Here is a 25,883-nt window from a genome sequence, read left to right as displayed (position 1 = left end):
AAGGGGTATGGCGAGAAAGCAGGAATGGGGTACTGAAGTGCATGTTGAGCCATGAACTCATTGAATGGCGGTGCAGGCTCGAAGCGCCGAATGGCCTACTCCTGCACCTATTTTCTATGTTTCTATGTTTCACACAATCCAACAGACACTCATTGACTCGGCTCACAGCCAAGTTGGGGAGAGGGGGCAGGGGTGGAATCAAAGGGCTGTCAGCACTTGTGAAACTGTACCATCACTCAGGAGAAAAACTGTGAAATATAGAACTATACTGACTGATTCAAAGAAGTCAAAAAGATTTGAACAACTATTGTTATATTCAGCAATATTTTGAAGTTTAATATAGATTCCGTAGCACTCACCTGGTATATCATAGAAAACAGTCAATGGCTTAGTAGAGAGATTAACACGAGGTGATCTGTTTCTCATTTGATCAAGTAGTAGTTTCCGCTCTTCATCCTTCAACAGTCTCATACACATATCATGTGAGGAAATCATGAAAACAAACTGAGGATCATCCAAACTTTGGCATAAATTCCTGTAGAAGTGTTAACAAAAGCAGATGAATTAAGATGTAAAACTTTGCATCAGATTTTCTGCCTAAAACCATTCTAACGAATCACTCAAGATGGTTCATGCGCTCTCTAAGTAGCGAATGCGCATCACAATGCAGGGCACAAGTCCATCCCGAGTTCAATACTGTTCCCATATCTGGAGAGACTCATTCGACATCTCTCTCAGAGTTAGAATAGTAAACAATGCAATGGGCCTCGAGCTCAACACTGTACGAAGAGAAACACAGACCACAGTAGTACTTTTCCCTGGTTATTTAGAACTTAAGATCGTAGCAGTTCGAAATAAAAACACAAATGTTCAATTTTTATTCTTTATTCAATTCAGATAAAGCTTCCGGTTGCCTGTCACTTTAATTCTCTGCTCCACTCCGACCTCTCCATCCTCGACCTCTTGCATAGTTCCAATGAAGCTCAATGCAAACTCGTGGAATAGCACCTCATCTTTCGTTTAGGCACTTAACAGCCTTCTGGACTCAACATCGAGTTCAACAATTTCAGACCATAACCTCTGCCCATATTTTTTTCCCTTTCCTCTTTTTTTTTTACAACCCCCCTCCCCTATTTTTCTCTTTCCCATGGCAGCTGGTGATGATTCTGCCATTCACACCCCATCTTAACTTGTGCCATTACTATCTCATTTTTGGCCATCATCCTTTTTGTCCCTTAAGGGCCCAAAATTGGTTGGCCCGCGGACCGCCGACATACCACCCAAAATCGCAAAATTGATCGAAAAATACCAACATACCGTCCTGCGGGAAATTCATCGGCACCATACCGCTGGGCGGCATGCATACCGTCCTCCCACACAGAGCACCCCAGACCACCCAAAAGTCTGACATTTGTAGCATACTGCCGACATACCATCGAAGCTGCACCCTCTGAAAAAAGGCAGTTTAATGCCGATGGTATGTAAACTACAATGTTCCTCTTTGCCCCCCCACCCAAGCGATTTATTTCTCTCTCTTCCCCCCCCCCCCAAGCGATCTAGTCCTCCCCCCCTCCCCAGAGTGATCTAATTCCCCCAGTGATCTAGTCCTCCCCGCCCCAGAGATCGAATCCCCCCCCCAGAGAGATCTAATTCCACCCCCCCCACGGAGATCTAATCCTCCACCCCCCCCCATAGATCTAACCCCTCACCTCCACCCCCCCGATCTAATCTCTCCCCCGCGCCACCCCCCCCCCCCCGAGATCTAATCCCCCCAGAGATCTAATCCTCTCCCCCACCCCCGAGATCTAATCCCCCCAGAGATCGAATTCTACCCACCCCTCCCCCGCCCCCCCCCAGAGATCTATTACACCCCCGCTCCCATAAAACTGGGTAAATAAATAAATAAATATATAGGTATTATAAATAATTCAAAAACACTGCACAAAACAATTAAAAATCTAAACGTTCCTCGAGACACTTATCTGTGACCCGACATTGGCAGTCTCTGGCCTCCGGACTGATCCTGTCCGGGGGGGTGGGTGGAGAGATGGATGTCGATGGAAGAACGCGCATGCGCAGAACTCATTACCTGAAGAGTCCCAAGTCCCAGGCAGCTTACCCTGCACTGCAGCAGCAGACCGTCCGTCGCACTCCGCTGACACACCGCTCAGGACAGCCAGGACCAATGATAACAGATTTTTGAGTGATAACAGAATAAAGGGTTATGGGGAGCGGGCAGGGAAGTGGAGCTGAGTCTGCCTCAGCGGTACCCGGCAGTATGAAACTACATACCACCGGCTAACCGTCGAGAAATGGGCGGACGACTAATTTCGGCCCCTAAATCTCTTCTGACTTCCACCCCATCACAGACCTTCCCCTTTGTTCCTTCTCGCCTCCCCCTTTCACTACCCCTGCACTTCCTTAAGAATCTGTTACATCTCGAACCTTTCCAGTTCTGATGAAGAGTCACAGATCTGAAACGTTAACTCTGTTTCTCTCCACAGATGCTGCCTGACCTGCTGAGATTTCTTGCATTTTTTCTTTTTATTTCAGACAAGCAATTGTTGATTTTGTATTATGAAATTTTCAGAATGGTGGATTAAGCTGCCCCAAATACATCTACCAAATTCTGGCATGCAAATCTCATGTCTGAGACCAGCAGATAGAGATCTCAATATGGTGTAACAGACACATAGACTAGTGTTACCTTAGCTCAACTACTCCCCATGCTACTGCCTAAAATGGATTTTCACAGGATTCACTCACAAGAACTTGAATTAAAAAAATAAGATCCAAAAGATAGCACGTTACAGCACCCACATGTGGTAAGATGCAGGTTTGATCCCTCTGCTTCACGGAGTCCCCAATTGCAGCTGCGCTCACGAGAGAAGAACCAAGCAGAAAAAAAGCACTTCTCCATAGGATCTGAGGAACAAAAAAAGTCCCCGAGTCGTTGTCACCGAGTACTCTTGTACTGCCCTTGACATTTAGCCTCAAAGCATCACTGGAGAAGAGCGTGTCTGCCTGGTCCCCTTAGTGGAGCAGGGACAACAAGATATGAAAAGGAAAAAATAATACCTTTTAAAAAAAATTCTCAATAATGATTGAAGTAGATGACTCTATAATCCTTCAGCTGTTCAGTTTGTTGAGATGAAGCAAGATAGAAATTAGACAAAGAACATAATAGGAGCAGGAGTAGGCCATTTGGCCCCTCGAGCTTGCTCCGCCATTTAATAAGATCATGGCTGATCTGATCATAGACTCAACTCCACTTCCCTGCCCACTCCCCATAACCCTTTATTCCCTTATCGCTCAAAAATTGGTCTATTTCCGCCATAAATATATTCAATGACCCAGCCTCCACAGCTCTCTGGGGCAGAGAAGTCCACAGATTTACAACCCTCAGAAGAAATTCCTCCTCATCTTAGTTTTAAATGGGCGGGCCCTTATTTTGAGACTATGCCCCCTAGTTTTAGTTTCCCCTATGAGTGGAAATATCCTTTCTGCATCCACCTCGTCGAGCCCCCTCAGTATCTTAGATGTTTTGATAAGATCACCTCTCATTCTTCTGAACTCCAATGAGTAAAGGCCCAACCTACTCAACCTATCTTCATAGGTCAACTCCCTCATCTCCGGAATCAACCCAGTGAAGCTTCTCTGAACAGCCTCCAATGCAAGTATATCCTTCCTTAAATATGGAGACCAAAACTGTAGCAGTGCTCTAGATGTGGCCTCACCAATACCCTGTACAGTTGTAGAGGACTTCTCTGCTTTTATACTCTTTCTCCCCCCCCCCCCTTGCAATAAAGGCCAACATTCCATTTCCCTTCCTGATTACTTGCTATATCTGCATACTAACTCTTTGTGTTTCACGCACAAGGACCCCCAGGTCCCTCTGTACTGCAGCATTTTGCAATTTTTCTCCATTTAAATTATAATTTGCTTTTCTATTTTTTCTGCCAAAGTGGATAACCTCACATTTTCCCACATTATACTTCATCTGCCAAATGTTTGCCCACTCACTTAGCCTGTCTATATCCCTTTGCAGATTTCTTGTGTCCTCCTCACAATTTGCTCTCCCATCCATCTTTGTATCATCAGAAAACTTGGCTACATTACACTCGGTCCCTTCATCCAAGTCATTAATATAGATTGTAAATAGTGGAGGCCCCAGCACCGATCCCTGCGACACTCCACAAGTTACTGTTTGCCAACCGGAAAATGACCCATTAATCCCGAATCTCTGTTTTCTATTAGTTAGCCAATCCTCTATCCATGCTAATATATTACCCCCAACCCCGTGAACTTTTATCTTGTGCAATAACCTTTTATGTGGCACCTTATCCAATGCCTTCTGGAAATCTAAATACACCACATCCACTGGTTCCCCTTTACCCACCCTGCTCATTACATCTTCAAAGAACTCCAGCAAATTTGTCAAACCTGATTCCCTTTCATAAAACCATGTTGACTCTGCTTGAAACATGCTTTTCCAAATGTCCTGCTACTACTTCGTTAATAATGGACTCCAGCATTTTCCCAACCACAGATGTTAGGCTAACTGGTCTATAGTTTCCTGCTTTCTGTCTGCCTCCTTTTTCAAATACAGGCGTTACATTTGCAGTTTTCCATTCGCTGGGACCTCCCCAGAATCCAGGGAATTTTGGTAAATTACAACCATTGCATTCAATATCTCTGCAGCCACTTCTTTTAAGACCCTAGGATGCAAGCCATGAGGTCCAGGGGACTTGTCCGCTTTTAGTCCCATTATTTTTAATGAGTACTACTTCTTTAGTGACAGTATAGCCCCTCGATTATCCACTATTGGGATATTCTTACCTGAAGACTGATGCAAAATATTTGTTCAAAGTCTCTGCGATTTCCCTATTCCCATTAATTCCCCAGTCTCATCCTCCAAGGGCCAACATTTACTTTAGCCACTCTTTTCCTTTTTATGTACCTGTAGAAACTCTTACTATCTTACTAAGGAAACATTGATAAGTATATATTTTTCTAAAAAGCACTTACTTTAAGAAAGCAGCCATCCTTCTTTTGGAATCTTCTGAAGCTTGATCCAGGTTTAATGACCGTGCACATGCCTAAGATATCAAAAATGATAATCTCACATATATATTTTTATCATGATAACACAATACCATACATTGGTCATGGCAATTATTTTATAAGTTTATTAGATAAAAGTCAGTTTGCTGCGCTTAATGCTTCATACATAGGCAAATCTGCACTAAACTTACTCTTTTCCTAAGAGTTCTATGAGTAACTTTCAATCAAAATTCAATCAGTTCTGTGTGTTTTTGGACAGTCAGTATCTGGGCGTCATGTCTTGATCGCATCCTAAGATTGAAATTATCAAAGGACTGGCATACTTGTTATAGATTTATCTCTCCTTACCCAATTGTAGTTGCTGGGAAGGATAATTTTAAGACAGTAACACTATCTTTTGTGAAGCACCATAGCAACAGATCAAGGTTAGGATCACACTTGGCTTTAATACCCCACAAGCAAATAATTGCCATTCAATGTCTAGACTCACACATAAAGGATGAACACTTGGATGAAGTATGAGATAGTGACCGGTACTCATTGAATTGTACTTCAGCAAGAGGAGGAGGGAAGAATAGGTCAAAATGAAAACAAAAATGCTTCATACAACTAGAACTGCAGTACTTAAATGTTGAGGCTCACACATCAAGTTGGACATTACCTGATTTGATTTCAGAAAAGATTCAGAAAGAGGAAATTTGATAGAGGTGTTCAAAATCATGAACGGTAAATAAAGAGAAACTGTTTCCAGTGGCAGAAGGGTCGATAAGCAAAGAACACAGATTTAAGGTGATTGGCAAAAGAACCAGAGGCGACACAAAGATTTTTCTTAACGCGAGTTGTGATCTGGAATGCACTATCTGAAAGAGTGGTGGAAGCAGATTAAATAGTAACTTTCAAAACGGAATTGGATAAATACTTGAAGGGAAAAGAATTACAGGGCTTTAAGACAAGTGCAGGGCAATGGGACTAACTGGTTAGTTCTTTCAAAGAGCTGACACCGGCATAATGGGCTGAATGGCCTCCTTCTGTGCTGTATCTATCTTTCTATGATTCTCTGAACAGACCATTCTGAATCTCGGGTTAAGCGAGGAATCAAGTACCTGAGGGATCTTCTGAGGAAGGGAAATCCATGAATCTGTCCAATACTGGAACATGTCGCAGGTTTAAGAGTTACATTGGCCAGTTGTGTCACGAGTAAAAAAAAACATAAACTGGAGTGGTCAAAGGAAGTGGAGGGAGGGGCGGGGGGGGGGGGGAAGGTTGGGAATAGAATCAAAATGGCCAAATAATGCTCAAAATTGAGTCATTATTAATCAAGTCTATATTTTGAAAGTTGATCTTATATTTAAAAAATACCAAAATATTCACTTATGGCCTTACCTCCAGTAGAAAGTCAATTCTTCCTTTGTTAGGTTTCAGCAGTAGTTGATGGAATCTTACTCCAATCATTTGCTGCTCCAGGACATCCCGAACAGTGTTGCATGCACAGACTTTAAAACAAACTTCTTCTAAGTTTCTATCTCTGCAACAAATGAAAAATATAGACACCAGTTGTATCTTTTTATTGTCCAACAATTTACAAATAATGACTAGTCAATAGGTGGCTGATAAATGATTGTTGGCGATATATTACGTTGGTACTACACTCAGGGGGTTCAGAAAATAACAATGAAAAGCTGTTCGAACTTGGAACATGATCTCAAATATCTACCTATTTTTACAAAGTACCAGCTGATCTTCCATGATGGGCTCATGAATAAAAATTTGGGAAAGTATCACTGAGAATTACAGTTCTCTGTTCAAACCAGACAAGCTTCAGCATGCAACAGCAACAGCTTCTGGAGTAGAAGGCCTGCCAGAATTTCTGGCTGACAGCTGAGTTTCGGCAGGTTCTCTCTGAGAATAGTATCAGGTCAGATCAGGTCGGGAACTGTCTGGGAACGGGGTTGGATTGGGTCTGCATTTTCCTGAAAGTGGGGTCAGATTGGCAGGGCAGATAGATCAGGCTAGGCCAGATATAGAGACTGAGAAGGCCAAGACCTTGTAGAGGTTGGAGACTGAGGTCAGGCAGAGCAGAAAGTTTGAAGGGTCAGGACTTGATAAAAACAGAAAGCTAAAAATGAAAGTAGAAATTTTTTTAAAATGATAGCCTTGTGATTCTGATTAGTTCACGATGTCATAGAAAGAAAGACTTGGATTTATATAGCGCCTTTCATGACCACTGAACATCTCAAAGTACTTTATAGTCAATGAAGTACTTTTGGAGTGCAGTCACTGTTGTAATGTAGGAAACGCGGTAGTCAACTTGCGCACAAACAGACTTCCACAAACAGCAATATGATAATGACCAGATAATCTGTTTTTTTGTTATGTTGATTAAGGGATAACTATTGGCCACGACACCGGGGATAACTCCCCTGCTCCTCTTCGAAATAGCGCCATGGGATCTTTTACGTCCACTTGAGAAAGCAGTTGGGACCTCGGTTTAACATCTCATCTGAAAGTCATCATCATAGGCCGTCCCTCGGAATCAAGGAAGATTTGCTTCCACTCTTAGAATGAGTTCTTAGGTGGCTGAACAGTCCAATACGAGAGCCACAGTCACTGTCACAGGTGGAACAAATAGTCGTTGAGGGTAAGGGAGGGTGGGGCAGATTTTCCGCACGCTCTTTCCACTGCCTGCGCCTGGTCTCTGCATGCTCTCGGCAATGAGACTCGAGGTGCTCAGCGCCCTCCCGGATGCACTTCCTCCACTTAGGGCGGTCTTTGGCAGGAACTCCTAGTGTCGGTGGAGATGTTGAACTTTTTAAATTAGGCTTTGAGGGTGTCCTTGTAACGTTTCCTCTGCCCACCTTTGGCTCGTTTGCCGTGAAGAAGTTGCTTTGGGAGTCTCGTGTCTGGCATGCGGACAATGTGGCCTGCCCACGGAGCTGATCAACTGTGGTCAGTGCTTCAATGCTGGTGATGTTGGCCTGGTCCGAAATACGGCACTTCCGACAGTGCAGCACTCCACTGGAGTGTCAGCCTAGATTTTTGTGCGCTCAGGTCCCTGGAGTGAGACTTAAACCCACAACCTTCTGGCTCAGAGGCGAGTGTGCTACCCACAGCTGACACTTGCACTAGCACTGACCAAACAACAACATTTGAGCATGATATAATAGTACACAGAATATTACAGGAACAAACAATAATGCAAGATTTTTAGTACAGGGTACTGTGCTATTTGGTCTCCCGTCACTTTATAAATGGACATGTTTTTAAAATAAATTGTGACTCGTCTTCCCGTAACTTTCTCTCTGCAATTCTTTGTTTCCCTGTTTTGCAGTTTTCAGCGCATCTTTCTTTGCTTCTTTCTATATACTCCTCGCACACTTTATGTTGCATTTGTTCCCCTTCCTTGCTCCTCTTTCGGTGACTCATTCATTAATTTCTCAATTCCCCACGCCTCCTTTACTTTCGCCATTTTCTCTGTGTTCCTCTTTGTGTGCTCATTCTGCTTCAATTTCTTTTTCATTGCATCTCTTAATTTGAGGCAAGGCTGGTCGGCAATGTCTGCGCACACATGCGTGGAGGCCCAATAACAGCGGGACTGATATTGCTTGTATGCATGAAGTTTGAAATTAAAAAAACAGCACCAGGGGCAGTGGGTCCATATATACATATAACAGTGGAGAACACTGGATGGAAGACCTATCCGATAGATACAGCTATAGGAATTGAGTAGGAAGTAAATCCAAGCACCCCAGAGGGGCAACACTATAACTAGGGTTGCCAGTTCTGGTTGGAGGCATTCCTGGAGGTTTGGTCACGTGACATTCTGACCACATGACATCTGAGCATGTGATGCCAGATCACATGACAAAGACATCGGGATCACATGACCAAATATTTATCCCATTCCCTTTGCAATGAAGATTTAGGGGGTGAAATTGCCCCTCACCTTGATTGGGGTCGGTAACCTTCCGGGGCCAGGACTTTTATCGCTAGCTTGGAAGTCCTATCCCCGACGTGGAATTGGGCTGTGAGACCCTAAAAGAAAGCGGAGCACCAACTCCGGCGCTCCACTTCCTTGGAAGGGCGCTCCTGGGGCTGCAGCACGGAGGCGTGAACGGAGATATAAAAAGGGGCAATCCCGGCCCCTTAGTCTCTATCTCAATCGCCACGTGATGAAGGATCCCATGGTTTAACAGCCCTCAGTTCAAGAACTTTCCTCCTCGCTTCCAACTTGTTTCTTCCAGTGAGAATCCTTGGTTTCCGTTACCTAGTTCCCCATTTGTCCCCCAGTGGAAATAATTTTTCATTATTTACCCACAATAAGGTCCCTGGATTTCATTCACCCCTTTACTAGCTGCTCCACTCAATGCAACATCCACTCACCACGACGTTGCTGCTGTTGCTCCCAGCTCGGCAGGAAATGCTCACACCTGCCCCATTGTCGCCCCTGGCTTGAACCCCAATCCCCCCCAGACTCCCATTCCCCAGTACTCCCCCGACCTCTCATCCCGATTCCTCATCCGCAGTCTCCCTCGCTCCCCAAGCCCCCAATCCCCATCTCTCCTCAATCCCTCATCTGCAGTCTTCCTCGCTCCCCGACCCCCATTCCCCATTCCTCCTCGATCCCCCACTGCCCAGTCTTCCTCTCCTCCACCCCAATCTAGAGCCTCCAGATTCAAAGCTCCCCCCACCCCGGATTACAGAGCCCTCTGCTCCCGATTCCCAACTCCGATCGCAGCTCTCTGCGGATGATGGCACTGAGCAGCAGCTAGTGACATGCTCCGTGGAACAGCCTGGGAAATTAGTGTTTAAAATTGCCGTTTAACCTGGTTCTGACTCGCAATGCCAGGCTAACCGTTAGTAATTATTTACATTACCTCACACAGTGTATGTTGTTCATATGCGCATGGCAGGGGGAGATTTAAATCACATATCCCGGGCTGCTGAAGGCAGTGCTCAGGATAGTGACCCCCGATTCCAGGAAACTCCTAGTTATTCCTACCCATGGCAGGGGCAAGTAATGTAATAATAGTTAAATAAAACTGAGGGGAGGAAATAGGGGAAGGCCAAGGAGCGAAGTTTACCCTGTAAATTATTTGAGATTTGAAATTTAAATGAGCTATGTGTCTGTGCTTTGTGATTGGCTGTTTTTTCCTGAAAATAAAATGAGTGAATGAATATATTTCGAATTCTAAGAATATGAGGGATACTTCATCAAATGGACATGCCACGGCATTCACAATATTTATTAGGTAGATATATCTATATATGGCATTAATACTATATAGTGTCAGTATTATTTTGTAAGACATCTCCAACAATGCAGCACTCCCTCAGTATTGCACTGAAGTGTCAATCTGGAATATGTACTCAAGTCTTTGGAGTGGGACTTGAACCCACAATCTTAGAATTATAGAATGATTACAGCACGGAAGAAAGCCATTCAGCCCATCAAGCCCGTGCCAACTCTCAGCTACTCCCACCCCCCTGCCTTTGTGAAATGTTCAAGCCAGATAGGAGTCGAACTTACAATCTTTTGATCCGTTGTCAGATGCGTTACCCATTGCGTCACTGACCCAGGCTGTAACCTTCAGACTCAGGTGAGTGTGTTACCCACTAGGCCACATAAGAACATAAGAATTAGAAACAGGGGTAGGCCATACAGCCCTTTGAGCCTGCTCCGCCATTCAATAAGATCATGGCTCAACACTTTCCCACCTGATGCCCATACCCCTTCATTTCCTTAGAATCGAAAAATCTATCTATCTAAGCCTTGAGCATACTGAACAACTCAGCATCTACAGCCCTTTCGGGTAAAGAACTCCAAAGATTCGCATCCCTCAGTGAAGAAATTCCTCCTCATCTCAGTCTTAAATGGCTGACCCCTTATCCTGAGATTATTCCCCCTAGTTCCAGACTCTCCAGCCACTGGAAACAACCTCTCAGCATCTACCTTGTTAATCCCCCTCAGAATCCTATATGTTTCAATGAGGTCACCTCTCATTCTTCTAAACTCCAGAGAGTATAAGCCCAATCGACTCAATCTCTCCTCATAGGACAACCCTCTCATCCCAGGGATCAATCTAGTGAATCTTTGTTGCATCGCCTCTAAGGCAAGTATGTTTTTTCTCAGTTGAGACCAAAACTGTGCACAGTACTCCAGGTGTGGCCTCAGCAAAGCCCTATACAAATGTAGTAAGACTTCCTTATTCTTGTACTCTAACCCCCTTGTCATAAAGGCCAACATGCCATTTTCCGTCCTAATTGCTTGCTGTACCTGCATGCTAATTTTCTGTTTCCCCTGTACGAGGACACCTAAATCTCTCTGAACACCAACATTTAATGGTTTCTCACCATTTAAAAAATATTCTGTTTTTCTATTCTTCCTACCAAAGTGATTAACCTCACATTTTCCCACATTATACTCCATCTGGCACCTTACTGGCCACTCACATAACCTGTCTATAACCCATTGCAAGCAGTATCCTCACAGCTTACTTACCCACCTAGCTTTGTATCGTCAGCAAACGTGCATACATAGCACGCAGCCCCTTCAATTAAGTCATTAATATAGATGGTAAATAGCTGAGGCGCAAGCACTGATCTTTGTGACACCCCACTAGTTATAGCCTGCCAATCGGAAAATGACCCTATTCTCTGTTTTCTGTCTGTTAACCAATCCTCTATCCATGCTAATATATTACCCCAATCCCATGAGCCCTTATCTTGAGTTTTATGCATCAAAGCTATCCATGCATTAGATTCACCAGAGTTCATATCTTTCTTTATTGCTTCCATCACTAAAGCTGCCTCCAAAAAGCTTGACTTCTGCTTTCATGCTAAATATTTATTTGCCCCTTGGCAACTCTTAACTCTCCATAAAGGTAAAGCCCATCAAAATTTGAACACTGCTCCCATATTGACAACATTCGAACACCTTATACACTCGAACAGGATACAAGAAAAGGCTCATCCTCTCAGACAATCCTCTCTAATCATCAACCTCTCTATTGCAACCTTCCTTGTTTTAGTTGGTAGCCATGGCTCAGTGGTAGCACTCACGCCTCTGAGTCAGAAGGTTTTAGTTTCAAGTCCCACTCTAGAGATTCGAGCACCAATCAGGCTGACATTCCAGCAATGTGCCGAAGGGGTATTGTTGTAGGTACCATATTTCAGATGAGACGTTAAACCAACATTTCCATTTGCCCTCTCCGGTGGACATAGAATATCCTATGGGACTATTTTGAAGAGCAGGGAAGTTCTCCCAGTATCCAGGCCAATATATATTCTTCAACCAACATCACTGAAACAGATTATCTAGTCACTAACAGGGTGATGGATGACTGGAACAGGAAACGTGTCAGGATAGCTTGCCAGGACGGAGAGTATTAGAGTAATCGAGTCAGGAGATGATGAGGATATGGATAAGGGTTTCAATAGCAGATGGGCTGAGATAGGGGCATGTTAGCTGAGGTGGGGTGGAAGTGCGCATGTTGCAGAGTGGATGTACGAGGTCTTTGTGATTTAGAAGATATGGGATCTGAAGCTCATCTCAGCATTAAATAGGGCTCTAAGATTGCAAATGGCCTAGTTCAACTAACAGGAAGATGGGGTGGGGGGGGGGTTTAAATCAGGAAATAACAGTTCTGAAAAAATATAATACTCCTTTATATATTACTTTTGATGGGAACAATACTACCACTAATTCTTGAAATTGGATTAAAAAAATCTCAATTGAAACAGCAACATTTTTCATCAGATGTGATTGTTTTTAAATATAGAAAGACTTACATTTATTTAGCGCCTTGAAATGAAATACTTTTGGAGTGTAGTCACTGTTGTAATGTGGTAAACGCGGCAGACATGTGATAATAACCAGATATTCTGTTTTTGTTATGTTGATTGAGGGATAAATATTGGCAAGGACACCAGGGATAACTCTTCTGCTCTTCTTCAAAATAGTGCCATGGGATCTTTTGCATCCACCTGAGGGGGCAGACTAGGTTTAACAGCTCATCCAAAAGACGGCACCTCCGGTAATGCAGCACTCCCTCAGCACTGCACTGAGAACCTAGGATTGCGTGTTCAAGTTCGTGGAGTGGGACTTGAACCCACAACCTTCTGACTCAGAGACGAGTATGCTACCAACAGAGCCACAGCTGACAGGAGGTAAATATGCTGCTCAGTATGGTAAATGTTTAATATTAGAAGCTAGCAAAGCAAGATGGAAAACGTGTTTAAAAAAAAAAGGGCCTTAGGAAACATAGAGGGTAATTCTAACTCCAAAAAAGGGTGGGTTGAGGTTTTTAAGGGAATTTAGATAACATAAAACCTTGATTTGCAATATTCAGCAAAATAAAATTCTCATTGATATTGCATAGTTACCATGGACCAGACCATGAGAATTGGTTGCAGTCTAGTGTACCAACACTTGGTGTCACAGAGTAGTGTCGGATGCGAGTTCGCACCTGAGATTTGCACATTGCAAGTTCCTGGTCTTATTTGGGTATTTGGGAAACATGTTCAACACAGAGGAGACAATTCCTCAGGGAGGGGAGAGAGAAAAAACAGAATTTTAAATATTAAAAATGAATCAAAATGCAAATCAACTTCTTATGCACCTGTTACCAATTGGCTAGCACAAGTGCTCTGCTGGCCACATGAATCAGGTAATGATAGTGAGCACAATCTTAAAAAAAGAGACAAAATAACATTAGGAGAATAGGTGATGCTGAATGCAAGAACACTGCTCTTTCACATGGAGAAATTGGGCTCAAATCAATCCTGATTAACAGGATGAGAATCCTGCACCTCCCCCCGCCCCCCCCCCCCACGCAATACATGAGTTTTGATAATCTCAAATCATCCCCTCAATACACCTGGGACCCCACCAAAAAGAACCTGCTGATAACTCAGTACTTATCATCAATATTCAGCCTAAATTGATAGCCTTTTTGAGATGGGACACAAGGTATATGCGAAATGGAAAATTCATGCAGGTGTCAGTGAGACTGTTCTTGTGAGTTGGGAGTTGAAGAACACTTAGCAAGTAGGAGCTTTGCTCTACTTCTGGTCTGTACTACAGCTTATCTGAACAGTTGATACTAATACTGGAAGCAAAAAAGCATTCTATTACCCAGCACTAATGCCCTTTACGTCGATAAGCATAAAAGTTGACTCTTTCGCTCCCCTGTCTTCTCCCTCACCACAAATAATGATTGCTCCTGTACAACTCAACATCAGTAACCTTTCCAACTACTGACCACACAAATGACGTTGCAAACATTCTTACCCATTTTGATCCATTTCATAAAGCTCTCTCAGGACAGACTGTCTGAAGTGGGACAACAAACTAAAGGTTATGTTGTCATCAAGAAAAATCTCAATCAATCCCTGCAAAAGTTGGAAAAGAATGATTTAGCATGTACCACTGTTCAGTACATTTCATCTGTATAAGGCACAAAGCAAATTGTATTCTCCCCACACTGTTTAATGGGTCTTAATTTAGGAATGTGAAAGAAAAATAAATTACAAGCAGGAGGATTGATTAACAGTTACTGAAAAAATAAAGTTCCGCTTTTTTTGCGAAATGACAGTCACTGAATAATCAAAAGTCCAATTTTAACATATGGGATTCTGTGATCGAATTCCACAATTCCAAACATTATTCCTTAAAAATTAGCCCTGCTGATTGGTGCCAGTCACTGAGTTAATACTGGAATATTACATATATATATATATATATATATATATAAAATACATGGATAAAAATATTAGTGTTACACAGTGTGTGAACTGGTCATATTATATATGGCAAGTATGGTGACAAACCAATCTCAAGGTCGGGGGTCACACCAGTGTTCATTTTGAAATAAAAACAAAATGCTGGAAATACTTAGCAGGTCAGGCAGCATCTGTGGAGAGAGAAAAGAGTTAACGTTTCAGGCCGATGACCTTTCGTCAGAACTGGAAAAAGTTAGAGATGAAACAGGTTTTTAAGCAAGTGTTACGGGCAGGGAAAGGGGGGAGGGGTGGAAAGAACAAATGGGAAAGTCTGTGATAGGGTGGAAGGCAGAAGAAATGGTGCAAGGCAGAAGGAGATGGTAATGGAACAAGTTAAGAAACAAAAGATGAATCTAGATAGGGCATAAATGGAAAAATCATCAACAGCTGCCATGGGAAAGAGAGAAAAAACAGGATTTAAAAAATGTTTTAAATAGGGACAGAGGCTACAGCCTGAAATTGTTGAACTGGATGTTGAGTCCAGAAGGCTGTAAAGTGACTAAACAAAAGATGAGGTGCTGTTCCTCGAGCTTACGTTGATCTTCATTGGAACAGTGTAAGAGGCAGAGGACAGAGAGATCAGAGTGGGAGCGGAGCGGAGAATTAAAGTGGCAGGCGACCGGAAAATCGGGATCATGCTTACGGACTGAATGGAGATGTTCTGCAAAGAGGTCACCCAGTCAGAGATTGGTCTCCCCAATGTAGAAGAGACCGTATCGTGAGCAGCAAATACAGTATACTGGTTGTACCTCTCCAGTACGGCACCCCTGGGACCTGAAAGGTGCTGGAGCAGAGAATTTTTCGAACCGCGGGAGGTCAACTGGTGACATTGCTGCCGACAACGACCCGGGTGTGTTCTGCGCATATATAAGAAATAGGAACAGGAGTAGGCCATACGGCCCATCGAGCCTGCTCCGCCATTTAATACGATCATGGCTGATCTGATCATGGACTCAGCTCCACTTCCCTGCCCGTTCCCCATAACCCCTCATACCCTTATCGTTTAAGAAACTGTCTATTTCTGTCTTAAATTTATTCAATGTCCCAGCTTCCACAGCTCTCTGAGGCAGCGAGTTCCACAGAGAATAAATTTCTCCTCATCTCTGTTTTAAATTGGCGGCCCTTTATTCTAAGATCATGCCCTCTAGTTCTTGTCTCCCCCATCAGTGGAAACATCCTCTCTGCATCCACCTTGTCAAGCCCCCTCATAATCTTATACATTTCGATAAGATCACCTCTCATTCTTCTGAATTCCAATGAGTAAAGGCCCAACCTACTCAACCTTTCCTCATAAGTCAACCCTCTCATACCCGGAATCAACCTCGTGAACCTTCTCTGAACTGCCTCCAAAGCAAGTATATCCTTTCGTAAATATGGAAACCAAAACTGCACGCAGTTTTCCAGGTGTGGCCTCACCAATATCTTATATAACTGTAGCAAGACTTCCCTGCTTTTATACTCCATCCCCTTTGCAATAAAGGCTAAGATATCATTGGCCTTCCTGATCGCTTGCTGTACCTGCATACTATCCTTTTGTGTTTCATGCACAAGTACCCGCAGGTCCCGCTGTAGTGGGACCTTTCTCCATTTAAATAATAACTTGCTCTTTGATTTTTTTTCTGCCAAAGTGCATGACCTCACACTTTCCAACATCCAGAGGGTGGTGGGAGTCTGGAGCTCTCTGCCTGAAAGGGTGGTAAAGGTATAAATTTTTGCCCACTCACTTAGCCTGTCTATGTCCTTTTGCAGATTTTTTGTGTCTTCCTCACACATTGCTTTTCCTCCCATCTTTGTAGCGTCAGCAAATATAGCTATGTTACACTCAGTCCCTTTTTCCAAGTCGTTAATATAGATTGTAAATAGTTGGGGTCCCAGCACTGATCTCGGCGGCACCCCACTAGTTACTGATTGCCAACCCGAAAATGAACTATTTATACCAACTCTGTTTTCTGTTCATTAGCCAATCCTCTATCCATGCTAATATATTACCCCCAATCCCATAAACTTTTATCTTGTGCAGTAACCTTTTGTGTGGCACCTTGTCAAATGCCTTCTGGAAGTCCAAATACACCACATCCACTGGTTCCCCTTTACCCACCCTCTTCGTTACATCCTCAAAGAATTCCAGCAAATTTGTCAAATGTGACTTCCCCTCCATAAATCCATGCTGACTTTGCCTGACCAAATTATGCTTTTCCAAATGTCCTGCGACTGCTTCTTTAATAATGGACTCCAACATTTTCCCAACCACAGTTGTTAGGCTAATTGGTCCACAGTTTCCTGCTTTTTGTCTGCCTCCTTTTTTAAAATAGGGTCGTAATAAAGGCATACTTACCTTTATTAGCCAAGGCATAGAATACAAGAGCAGGGAGGTCATGCTTGAACTATATAAAACACTCGTTAGGCCATAAGCTAGAGTACTGCTTGCAGTTCTGGTGACCACATTACAGGAAGGATGTGATTGCACTAGAGAGGGCACAAAAGAGATTTACGAGGATGTTGCCTGGACTGGAGAATCCTGGCAATGAGGAAAAATTGGATAGGCTGTGTTTGATTTCTTTGGAACAGAGGAGGCTGAGGGGAAGCCTTATTGAAGTGTATAAAATTATGAGAGGCCTAGATAGAGTGGATAGGACGTACCTTTTTCCCTTAGCAGAGGGGTCAACAACCAGGGGGCATAGATTTAAAGTAATTGGGAGAAGGATTAGAGGGGATTTGAGGGGAAATTTCTTCATCCAGAGAGTGGTGGGAGTCTGGAGCTCTCTGCCTGAAAGGGTGGTAAAGGTATAAACCCTCACCACATTTAAAAAGTACTTAGGTATGCACTTGAAGTACTATAACCTACAGGGCTACGGATAAAGAGCTGGAAAGTGGGATTAGGCTTGATAGCTCTTTGTTGGCCAGTGCGGACACGATGGGCCGAAATGGCCTCCTTCCGTGCTGTAAATTTCTATGATTCTCTCATATGCAAGGAGAAAGAAAAATGAAAAAATATAAATTAGTGAAACCAACAAATAGCTCATAGCGCATAAAAGTCCGATGTATGAAATATGCAGGAGCCATCAGAACAAAACTGCCCTAATTTGACACTATTTGGTAGTCCCATGCAGACAAACCATAGGATGGCTGACATTCAAAATAGAAAAATGTCAGAATGCTGTAGTGGGAGATGTTTCTCTGATAATGAGTTGGGGCACATTGCTGGGGCAGAGCAAAGCTTTACTTTGCAAGTAACCATGAGAGCTTGACGCAAAAACTGGAGATTCAAAATGGGCAAGTGTTCCAATTCTCAACACTAACATCTCTCATCGGATGAGTACAAAATTCAGTGGATTGCTAGTGGAGGTGATGTGAGTAAACAAAAAACCCAACATAAAAAATAGTATGCCATGAAATTTTAGTGGCAGGTAGTGTCGCTTAGTGAGTGCGGAGAACCAGTGCTACCACCCACTCATTACTGAACAGTATGGAAATGGGTACACTGAAGTTGGGAAACAACCCATCTTCTCATTCAACTTAATCCCCAATAACAGCAGAGATAAATTTGAGTAACCGAATACTCCAAAAATAACACAAATAGCATAAGCAATGAACAATGTGGAACAACTCAACACCCAATATCACAATTAAACCCAATAATTGACAAGTGATTAAACAGTAAAATCAATCTTCATAATGCCTCATGAATGGAGAAATCTAGATTTTACACCACATCCCATTTATCAATCAGTGGGATGATTTTGTTGTAGAAATTAAATATTTTTTTGCCTTGCATTTAAAAAAAATAAGCACGTACTTCAACGCACTCCCTATTTGGCTATAAAAGTTCTTTAGAAGTGGCTGGCTGGCTGCCATCTTGAAAACCCGAGTGTGTGGAAGCAATATGAAATCCAAAGGGTTACCTCAGCCCCCCAAAAAGATGCTTCACGAGTTAGTCAAGGAACTGGGCTATCATTTACTTCCCAGGATCTCTACAAAAATAAAACTGATCATGGCAAATCCATAATTTTCCCCTTTATGTAAATGACTGCCACTATCATTATCAGTTTCATACAAGGTGCCACAAAGAGCATTAAAGCACATGAATGCATTAATTTTACAGCAGTATTGGAGAAGCATGTTATTTCAGTTATAGTGTGCTATTATATAAAGGAAAATGTCATATTGCAGTGGAGTGTGAAATGCTTTAATTAACATTTACTGTATAAATTACTATACCTGATAGTTACTGGATTTAATACAATGGTGAACCCGGCCGTATGTTGTCAGCTGTAGTTCATTTATATCAGATGGGGGTGCTAGCACTGCACAAGCCTGGCAGTAACCATCTAATCTCCTCTGGTCAATTCGACAGTGAACAGGCTCAGGTCCAATCTATACAATGTTTAAAAAAAAAAATTGAGCCAAGACAAAAGCAAACAAAACAGTATTTATTTTTTAAAAAACACACAATTCTGTAGGTAGCAATTATTTTTTTTGATTTAATTCAACCTCCAAAGCTTCCCCCAATAGCATTTCTCCCTCAACCTATGCTGCTCTCCTATGGAGGTCTAATTCACAAATTGCACCCACAAGCAAAATCAGTGCTGCTCCCTAGTTGATTACTTTCGCTTTCTACTCTATCTGTGCAGATGTCCCAACAGAAACCAACATACTCATCTCTTAGGACCTAGAGGTCATCAGGTTTTCACTTGGGTTTCCTACTTGACAGTCCAAGATCCTACAATCAACAGTGCCCTCCATCAAAAACCAAGAGAATGCAGCTAAAAAGGTGCTAGTATTGTCTTTTAATATTTCAGTTGGTTAAGACAGAAATATAAACCATGAAGGTCCCAGGTTCAATTCCCAGTCCGTACTGCATGAGCTGATCTCAGCTAATGGTTCCTGCCCCAATGGAAATGTACTTGTGGATGTCAGAAGAGAATACGGTCAAGACTTAGCTTTGATGGGCTTCAGAGTCAAATAGCCTGCCGATATCCTGAGTCATGGCTCATAGCCACGAATAACTTACTGCACAGCGACTAACAGCCATACAATCATACTTGCCAGTAAGGTATTTTGCAAAGTACCTTTGAGAGCAGTTCACTGGTCTTGAATAAATGTTCCTTTGCTTTTTCATAGACAGCTGGGTTTGAAGAGCCTTGACTGAAGAATACAGTGCCCAAATCGTAACAAACCTACAATCAAATTAATTGGTGGCAAATTAAACACTCTGCATTACTATTCATAGGAAAATATACACGTTTCCAAGTTACTGAAATATTAGTATTAGCATTTTCAAACACAGTTCTGGAATCACATGGGTAAATTACATTTGCATTTAAAAATAATCTCTGAATTAATCAGACTTGGGCCAAGATACAAATTTTACAAGAAGCCATTATACTAAGCCTTTTCCAATTAATAGATTATAATGTACATGAACAGAAGAAATAGCAGCTGGAGTAGGCCATTTGGCCCTTTGAGCCTGCTCCGCCATTCAGCAAGATCATGTTCAGCAAGATCATGGCTGATCTTCCACCTTCCTACACTATCCCCATATCCCTTAATTCCAAAAGATTTAGCGACCTCTGTCTTGAATATACTCAACGACTGAGCATTCTGGGGTAGAGAATTCCGATTCACAAACCTTTGAGTGAAGAAATTTCTTCTCATCTCAGACCTAAATGGCTGACGCCTTATTCTGCATCTGTGACCCCGTGTTCTAGATTCCCCAGCTAGGGGAAACATTTTCTCAGCATTAATCCTGTTATGCTGTGTCAGAATTTTGTATGTTTCAATTAGATCACATCTCATTCTTCTAAACTCTAGGGAATATAGTCTACTCAATCTCCCCTCATAGGGCAATCCCCTCATTCCTGGAATCAGTCTAGTGAACCTTTGTTGCACTCCCTCTAAGGCAAGTATGTCTTTCTTTAGGTAAGGAGACCAGAACCGCACACAGTGCTACAGGTGTGGCCTCACCAATGCCCTATATAATTGTAGTACAACTTCTTTATTTTTAAACTCTAATCCCTTTGTAAGAAAAGCTAACATACCATTTGCTGGCTGTACCTACATGTTAACTTTCTGTGATTCATGTACCAGGTCCCTTTGAATGCAAACGTTTCTCAGTCTTTCACCATTCAAAAAATATTGCTTTTTTGTTTTCACTACCAAAGTGGATGGGGCCGAAATTCAGGTATGCCAGAAAGCTGGCGCAGCCACGATTTTTTAATCTTTTTTTACTGCCGGGTGTGAAGAGGTGGCCTTCCAAGCGATTTTCTCCACGTTAAACTTTTTTGCACGTTGGACCAGAAGTCGGTCATAGTGGGGGCAGAAGTGCGGCAGCAAGTCCTGGTGAGGGGCGGAAGTTGGGGCGGGACCAAGTCTCTGCCACTGTCACTCAGCGGCGGAGCGGAGATGACGTCATGACGTGTGCGCATCACCACGCTCTCCCATTCACTTAAAGGGGTGAGCATTAGACATTCCGCAACATCGGTCGACTGGGCCAAAAGGGAGTGTTTCGACCAGGCCAGCGCCTCACACCGAAGAGGGGATGCCAGGCTGCCTGTTGGTGCCCCAACCGAGCGCAGGCCGGCAAAAATAAAAACATGGGGGCCACGGCAGTGGGCCCTCCCCTTGAAGGGCCGCCGAGCGACACACAGACAGAACAAGGTGTACCAACAGAAAAGGCTGTCGGGGCACCGTGCAGCGACTCATGGATTTTTTAAAAGTAAATTTGGGATGGATTGCAATGGAGGTGCAGGATAGCGCGGTGCACACTTTGATGACACGTTTGTGGCGGTTGGCAGCAGCGGGGCGGAAGTGGGGATAGGCCGAAAAATCCACAAGCTGAATTTGGGTCGGGGCGGCCAATGGACTGCAACGCGGCAGACACTCGATTCCACCGTATGACCGCCGCAAAACGGCGGTAACGGGCTTATACGAATCATGAATTTCGGCCCCAATCACTTCACACTCCCCCACGTTGTATTTCATTTGCCATGTTCTTTGCTCACTGTTCCCTAAAGGCTCCTTTACTACAAGGTTATTAATTAACCCTTTCTCATTGCACAATACTAGATCTAAAATAGCCTATTCCGTAATTGGTTCCTCAGCATACTGATCTAAAAAACTATCTTGTATACATTCCATGAACTCTTCTTCCACACTATTACTGCAAATTTGGTTTACCCAGTCTATATGTTGATTAAAGTCCCCCATTATCCTGGTTACATGTGCCTCTAATTTCCTGATTTATACAACGTCCTACATTACAACTACTGTTTGGGGAGCCCTATAAACTCCCACCTTGCTGTTTCATAGCTACACCCAAACCGATTCTATTTCTTGATTTTCCGAGCTAAAGATTCTTTCTCTCTACTGTCTTTATCCCATCCTTTATTATCAAGGCTGCCCCTCGCCTTTTTCCATTTTGCCTATCGTTAAATAAAAAATTAGATCCGGGATGTGGGAGTCGCTGTTATTGCCCATCCCTAATTGCCCTCGAGAAGGAGGTGGTGAGCCGCCATCTTGAACTGCTGCAATCCTTCTGGTGAAGGTACTCCCATAGTGCTGCTGGAAGGAGTTCCAGGATTCTGACCCAGCGTTATATTTCCAAGTAAGGATGGTATGCAACTTGGAGGAGAACATGCAGGTGATGGTGCTCCCATGCACCTGCTGCCCTTGTCCTTCTAGGTGGTAGAGGTCGTGGGTTTGGGAGGTGCTGCCAAAAAAGCTGTGGTGAGTTGCTGCAGTGCATCTTATAGATGGTACACACTGCAGTCACAGTGCACTGGTGGTGGAGGGAATGAATGTTGAAGGTGATGGATGGGGTGCCAATCAAGCATGCTGCTTTGTCATGGATGGTGTCGAGCTTCTTGAGTGTTGTTGGAGCTGCACTCTTCCAGGCAAGTGGAGAGTATTCCATCACATTCCTGACGTCCCTTGTAGATGGTGGAAAGGCTTTGGGGAGTCAGGAGGTCTCTTCTAAAAGTTAAGTATCCTGGAATATTTACTTCCCAAGCTTAGTCACTTTGCAACCACGTCACCGTAATGGGTATTAGATCAAAGCTATTAATTTCTATCTGCGCTATTAATTCATCTATTTTGTTGCGAATGCTCCACGCATTTATAGTGCCTTTAGCTTTGATTTTTTTTCTTTTTTTCCCCGATGACACCTTTTTTGCAGTGAAGATCATGAGAAAGAGGGCCAGGACAATATAGACAAGTGTGAGGAAGTACATTTTGGTAGGAGGAATGTAAGAAATAGGAGCAGGAGTAGGCCAAACGGCCCCTCGAGCCTTCTCCGCCATTCAATACGATCATGGCAGCGTCCTCAGCCAGGCTAACATCCCCAGCATTGAAGCACTGACCACACTCGATCAGCTCCGCTTATGTTCTTATGTTAACTGTTGGAATTCCACAGTTCTATTATTAATAGAATATGGGTAGGTATTGGCTTAATTTCAGAAGATCGCCATGCATAACATTTTTTAAATTCTTCTATTTGTTATACAAAAATTTAAATTTGCAGCACAGAAATGTCAGTGCTCAAAAATGTAAATTCTTTTATTTCACTTTGGGAAATAGGTTTTTATCTAGTTGTTAAATGTCCTGTATTTTGTATAATTTTGTGGGGCAAGGTATTGAATTTTTGAAAAGGTGCACCATCTCTAGCATACAGTAGAACCACTGCCAATATCAGTCTTCCACCAGCTATCAGAAGAAACGCAATAGTGGTTCTGTGTAGTCACCCTCTCCAATGCTCTTCTCATCCTCTTCCCTCCCTTCTCCCACCCAACCCACACGAGATTGAGGGAATGAAACGACATTTTATCTTTCCTGCTGGTTCACCATCACAGTCTTTTTTATTTATTTTTTGCAGAACTATTTTTATTTTGCATTCAATGCCGAGTCTAGCAACCCACGCTAAGCTCTTGGTACAATAATCTGATTTTAAAAAAAATATACCCATGTGTATTAAAATGTATTTTCTGCTAACTTATGTTATTTGTAGGTAATTTATAAATCTCCAAACATCTTTGGCATATGTGTGTAATATAATACTTTATTATAACCGTGGAGATGTGCTGCTTCCAGCCACGAGAGTGAATGTACATTGCAAAATTTATTGTAAGAGGAATTGAAAATGTATAACGCCTGTATTAGTGTTCCACACTCGGTCCGTGCAGCAGAGCGGGTCTCCAGTCGTCTTGGTCAATCCTTGCCACTGGACCAAGATTTAGCTCTGTCAAGTCCATGTGGTGGCTGGTGTGCAACGGCCACCCCACGTTAAAAAAAATCCACGCACAGACATCTTCCACCCTTCAACATGTAGTTCTGGACTTGGAATATTAGATCTTTCATTGAAACATCTGTGAGCTCATCCCTTTTTGGCGTGGAAGCAAGTCATCCTCGATACAAGGGACCGCCTAAGAAGAAAATCATCTTGGCCACTTTGTATGCCATTGTTTTCAATTTGATACCATCCCTTATTTCCTTAGTTAGCCACAGAGCCGGACCACCAGTTATTTTTGTAAAAAAATTTCAGGTCGGAGGCTTTCGTCCGAGGGAAACCTCCGACATTTTCCCCCCATTACCATGAGAGATTATTGCATAAGTAACCACGGTGTTACCATTCAGCACTTCATCAGATGTGCCACTCCTGTGCAGTTTATCCATCAGTGTATATCACTATATGGTCATTATCACATTGATGTTTGTGGCTGACTAGATTGGACGTCACCAATATCTAGGTCGCTGATTGGAGTGTGGGCAGGTACAACAGCACTGGTGAGGTTGGGGCACAGGAGGGGCGAGTGATCATGGAGCGACATGATCGGGGCCCAGCAGAGACGTGAGTTCGAGGCCCAGAAGAGGCAAGGGCCCAGGGGCAGCACAAGCCAGCCCACACTGCAATATGTGTGCGCACTAGGTCCGTGCAGCAGAGCTGGTCTCCAGTCGTCTTGGTTAATTCTTGCCACTGAACCAAGACCTAACTCTGTCAAGCCCGTATGGTGGCTGGTGTGCAACAGCCACCACACGTTAAAAAAAATCCATGCACAGGCATCTTCCACCTTTCAAGATTTAGTTTTGGACCTGGAATATTAGGTCCTTCATTAAAACACCTGTGAACTTTTTGGCGTGGAAGCAAGTCATCCTGGTTTCGAGGGATTGCCTATGATGATGATGATGATGATGATGATGATGATGATGATGGTAGGAGGAATAAGGAGGGTACATACTCCTCGAAAAACAAGTGTCTAAATGGGACAGAGGAACAGAGGGATCTGGGAGTTCAGATACACAAATCACTAAAAGTAGTGACGCAGGTTAATAAGGCCATAAAAAAACCAGTGGGGTTTATTTCTAAACGAATAGAATTGAAAAACAGAAGTTATGGTAAATTTGTACAGTACCTTGGTGAACAGTTCTGGTCTCCATATTATAAAGAGAGAGGCAGGCACTGCAGAAGGAGCAAAAAAGATTTCCTAGAATGATACCAAAACTGAGTGGTTATATCTATCAGGAAAGATTGAATAGGCTGGGGCTCTTTTCTCTAGAAAAAAGACTGAGGGGTGACCTAATAGCGGTCTTTAAGACTATAAAAGGGTTTGATAGGGTAGACGTAGAGAAGATGTTTCCACTTGCAGGCGAGACCAGAACTTGGGGCCTTAATACAAGATAATCACTAATAAATCCAATAGGGAATTCAGGAAAAACTTATTTACCCAGAGAGTAGTTAGAATGTGGAACTTGCTACGACAAGGAGTAGTTGAGGTGAATAGCACAGATGCATTTAAGGGGAAGCTAGATAAGCACATCAAGTAGAAATGAGTAGAAGGTTGTGTTGATGGGATTAGATGAAGAAAGGTGGAAGGAGGCTCATGTGGAGCATAAACACGAGCATGGACCTGTTGAGTCAATGGCCTGTTTCTGTGATGCAAATACTTTGTAACATGTGCAGAATGTGGGAGGGTACAAGAAGGGAGATACAAGGACAGAGAAAGAGTGAGAGGGGGCTGACAGAAGACATGGTGGGCAATGGAAAGGCC

The 25,883-nt window shown here is 43.1% G+C and overlaps 1 protein-coding gene across 5 annotated transcripts in view; it reads right to left on the bottom strand.

Moving 5' to 3' along the window:
* Positions 1–25,883, bottom strand: part of ints8 (integrator complex subunit 8) — a 166,891-nt gene that overhangs the window by 51,081 nt on the left and 89,927 nt on the right. For all 5 annotated transcript variants that reach the window (XM_070894311.1, XM_070894333.1, XM_070894326.1 and 2 more), the window contains 6 exons: positions 19,914–20,021; positions 19,063–19,218; positions 14,354–14,454; positions 6,448–6,589; positions 5,029–5,099; positions 360–535 (listed from right to left, as the gene is read on the bottom strand). In XM_070894311.1, coding sequence (XP_070750412.1) covers positions 360–535; positions 5,029–5,099; positions 6,448–6,589; positions 14,354–14,454; positions 19,063–19,218; positions 19,914–20,021 — 754 coding nt within the window. The remainder of the gene's footprint in view (positions 1–359; positions 536–5,028; positions 5,100–6,447; positions 6,590–14,353; positions 14,455–19,062; positions 19,219–19,913; positions 20,022–25,883) is intronic.

This window comes from Pristiophorus japonicus, chromosome 1 (genome assembly GCF_044704955.1).
Source record: "Pristiophorus japonicus isolate sPriJap1 chromosome 1, sPriJap1.hap1, whole genome shotgun sequence".
Classification (NCBI taxonomy): Eukaryota; Metazoa; Chordata; class Chondrichthyes; family Pristiophoridae; genus Pristiophorus; species Pristiophorus japonicus.
This window is presented reverse-complemented; position numbering and strand designations above follow the sequence as displayed.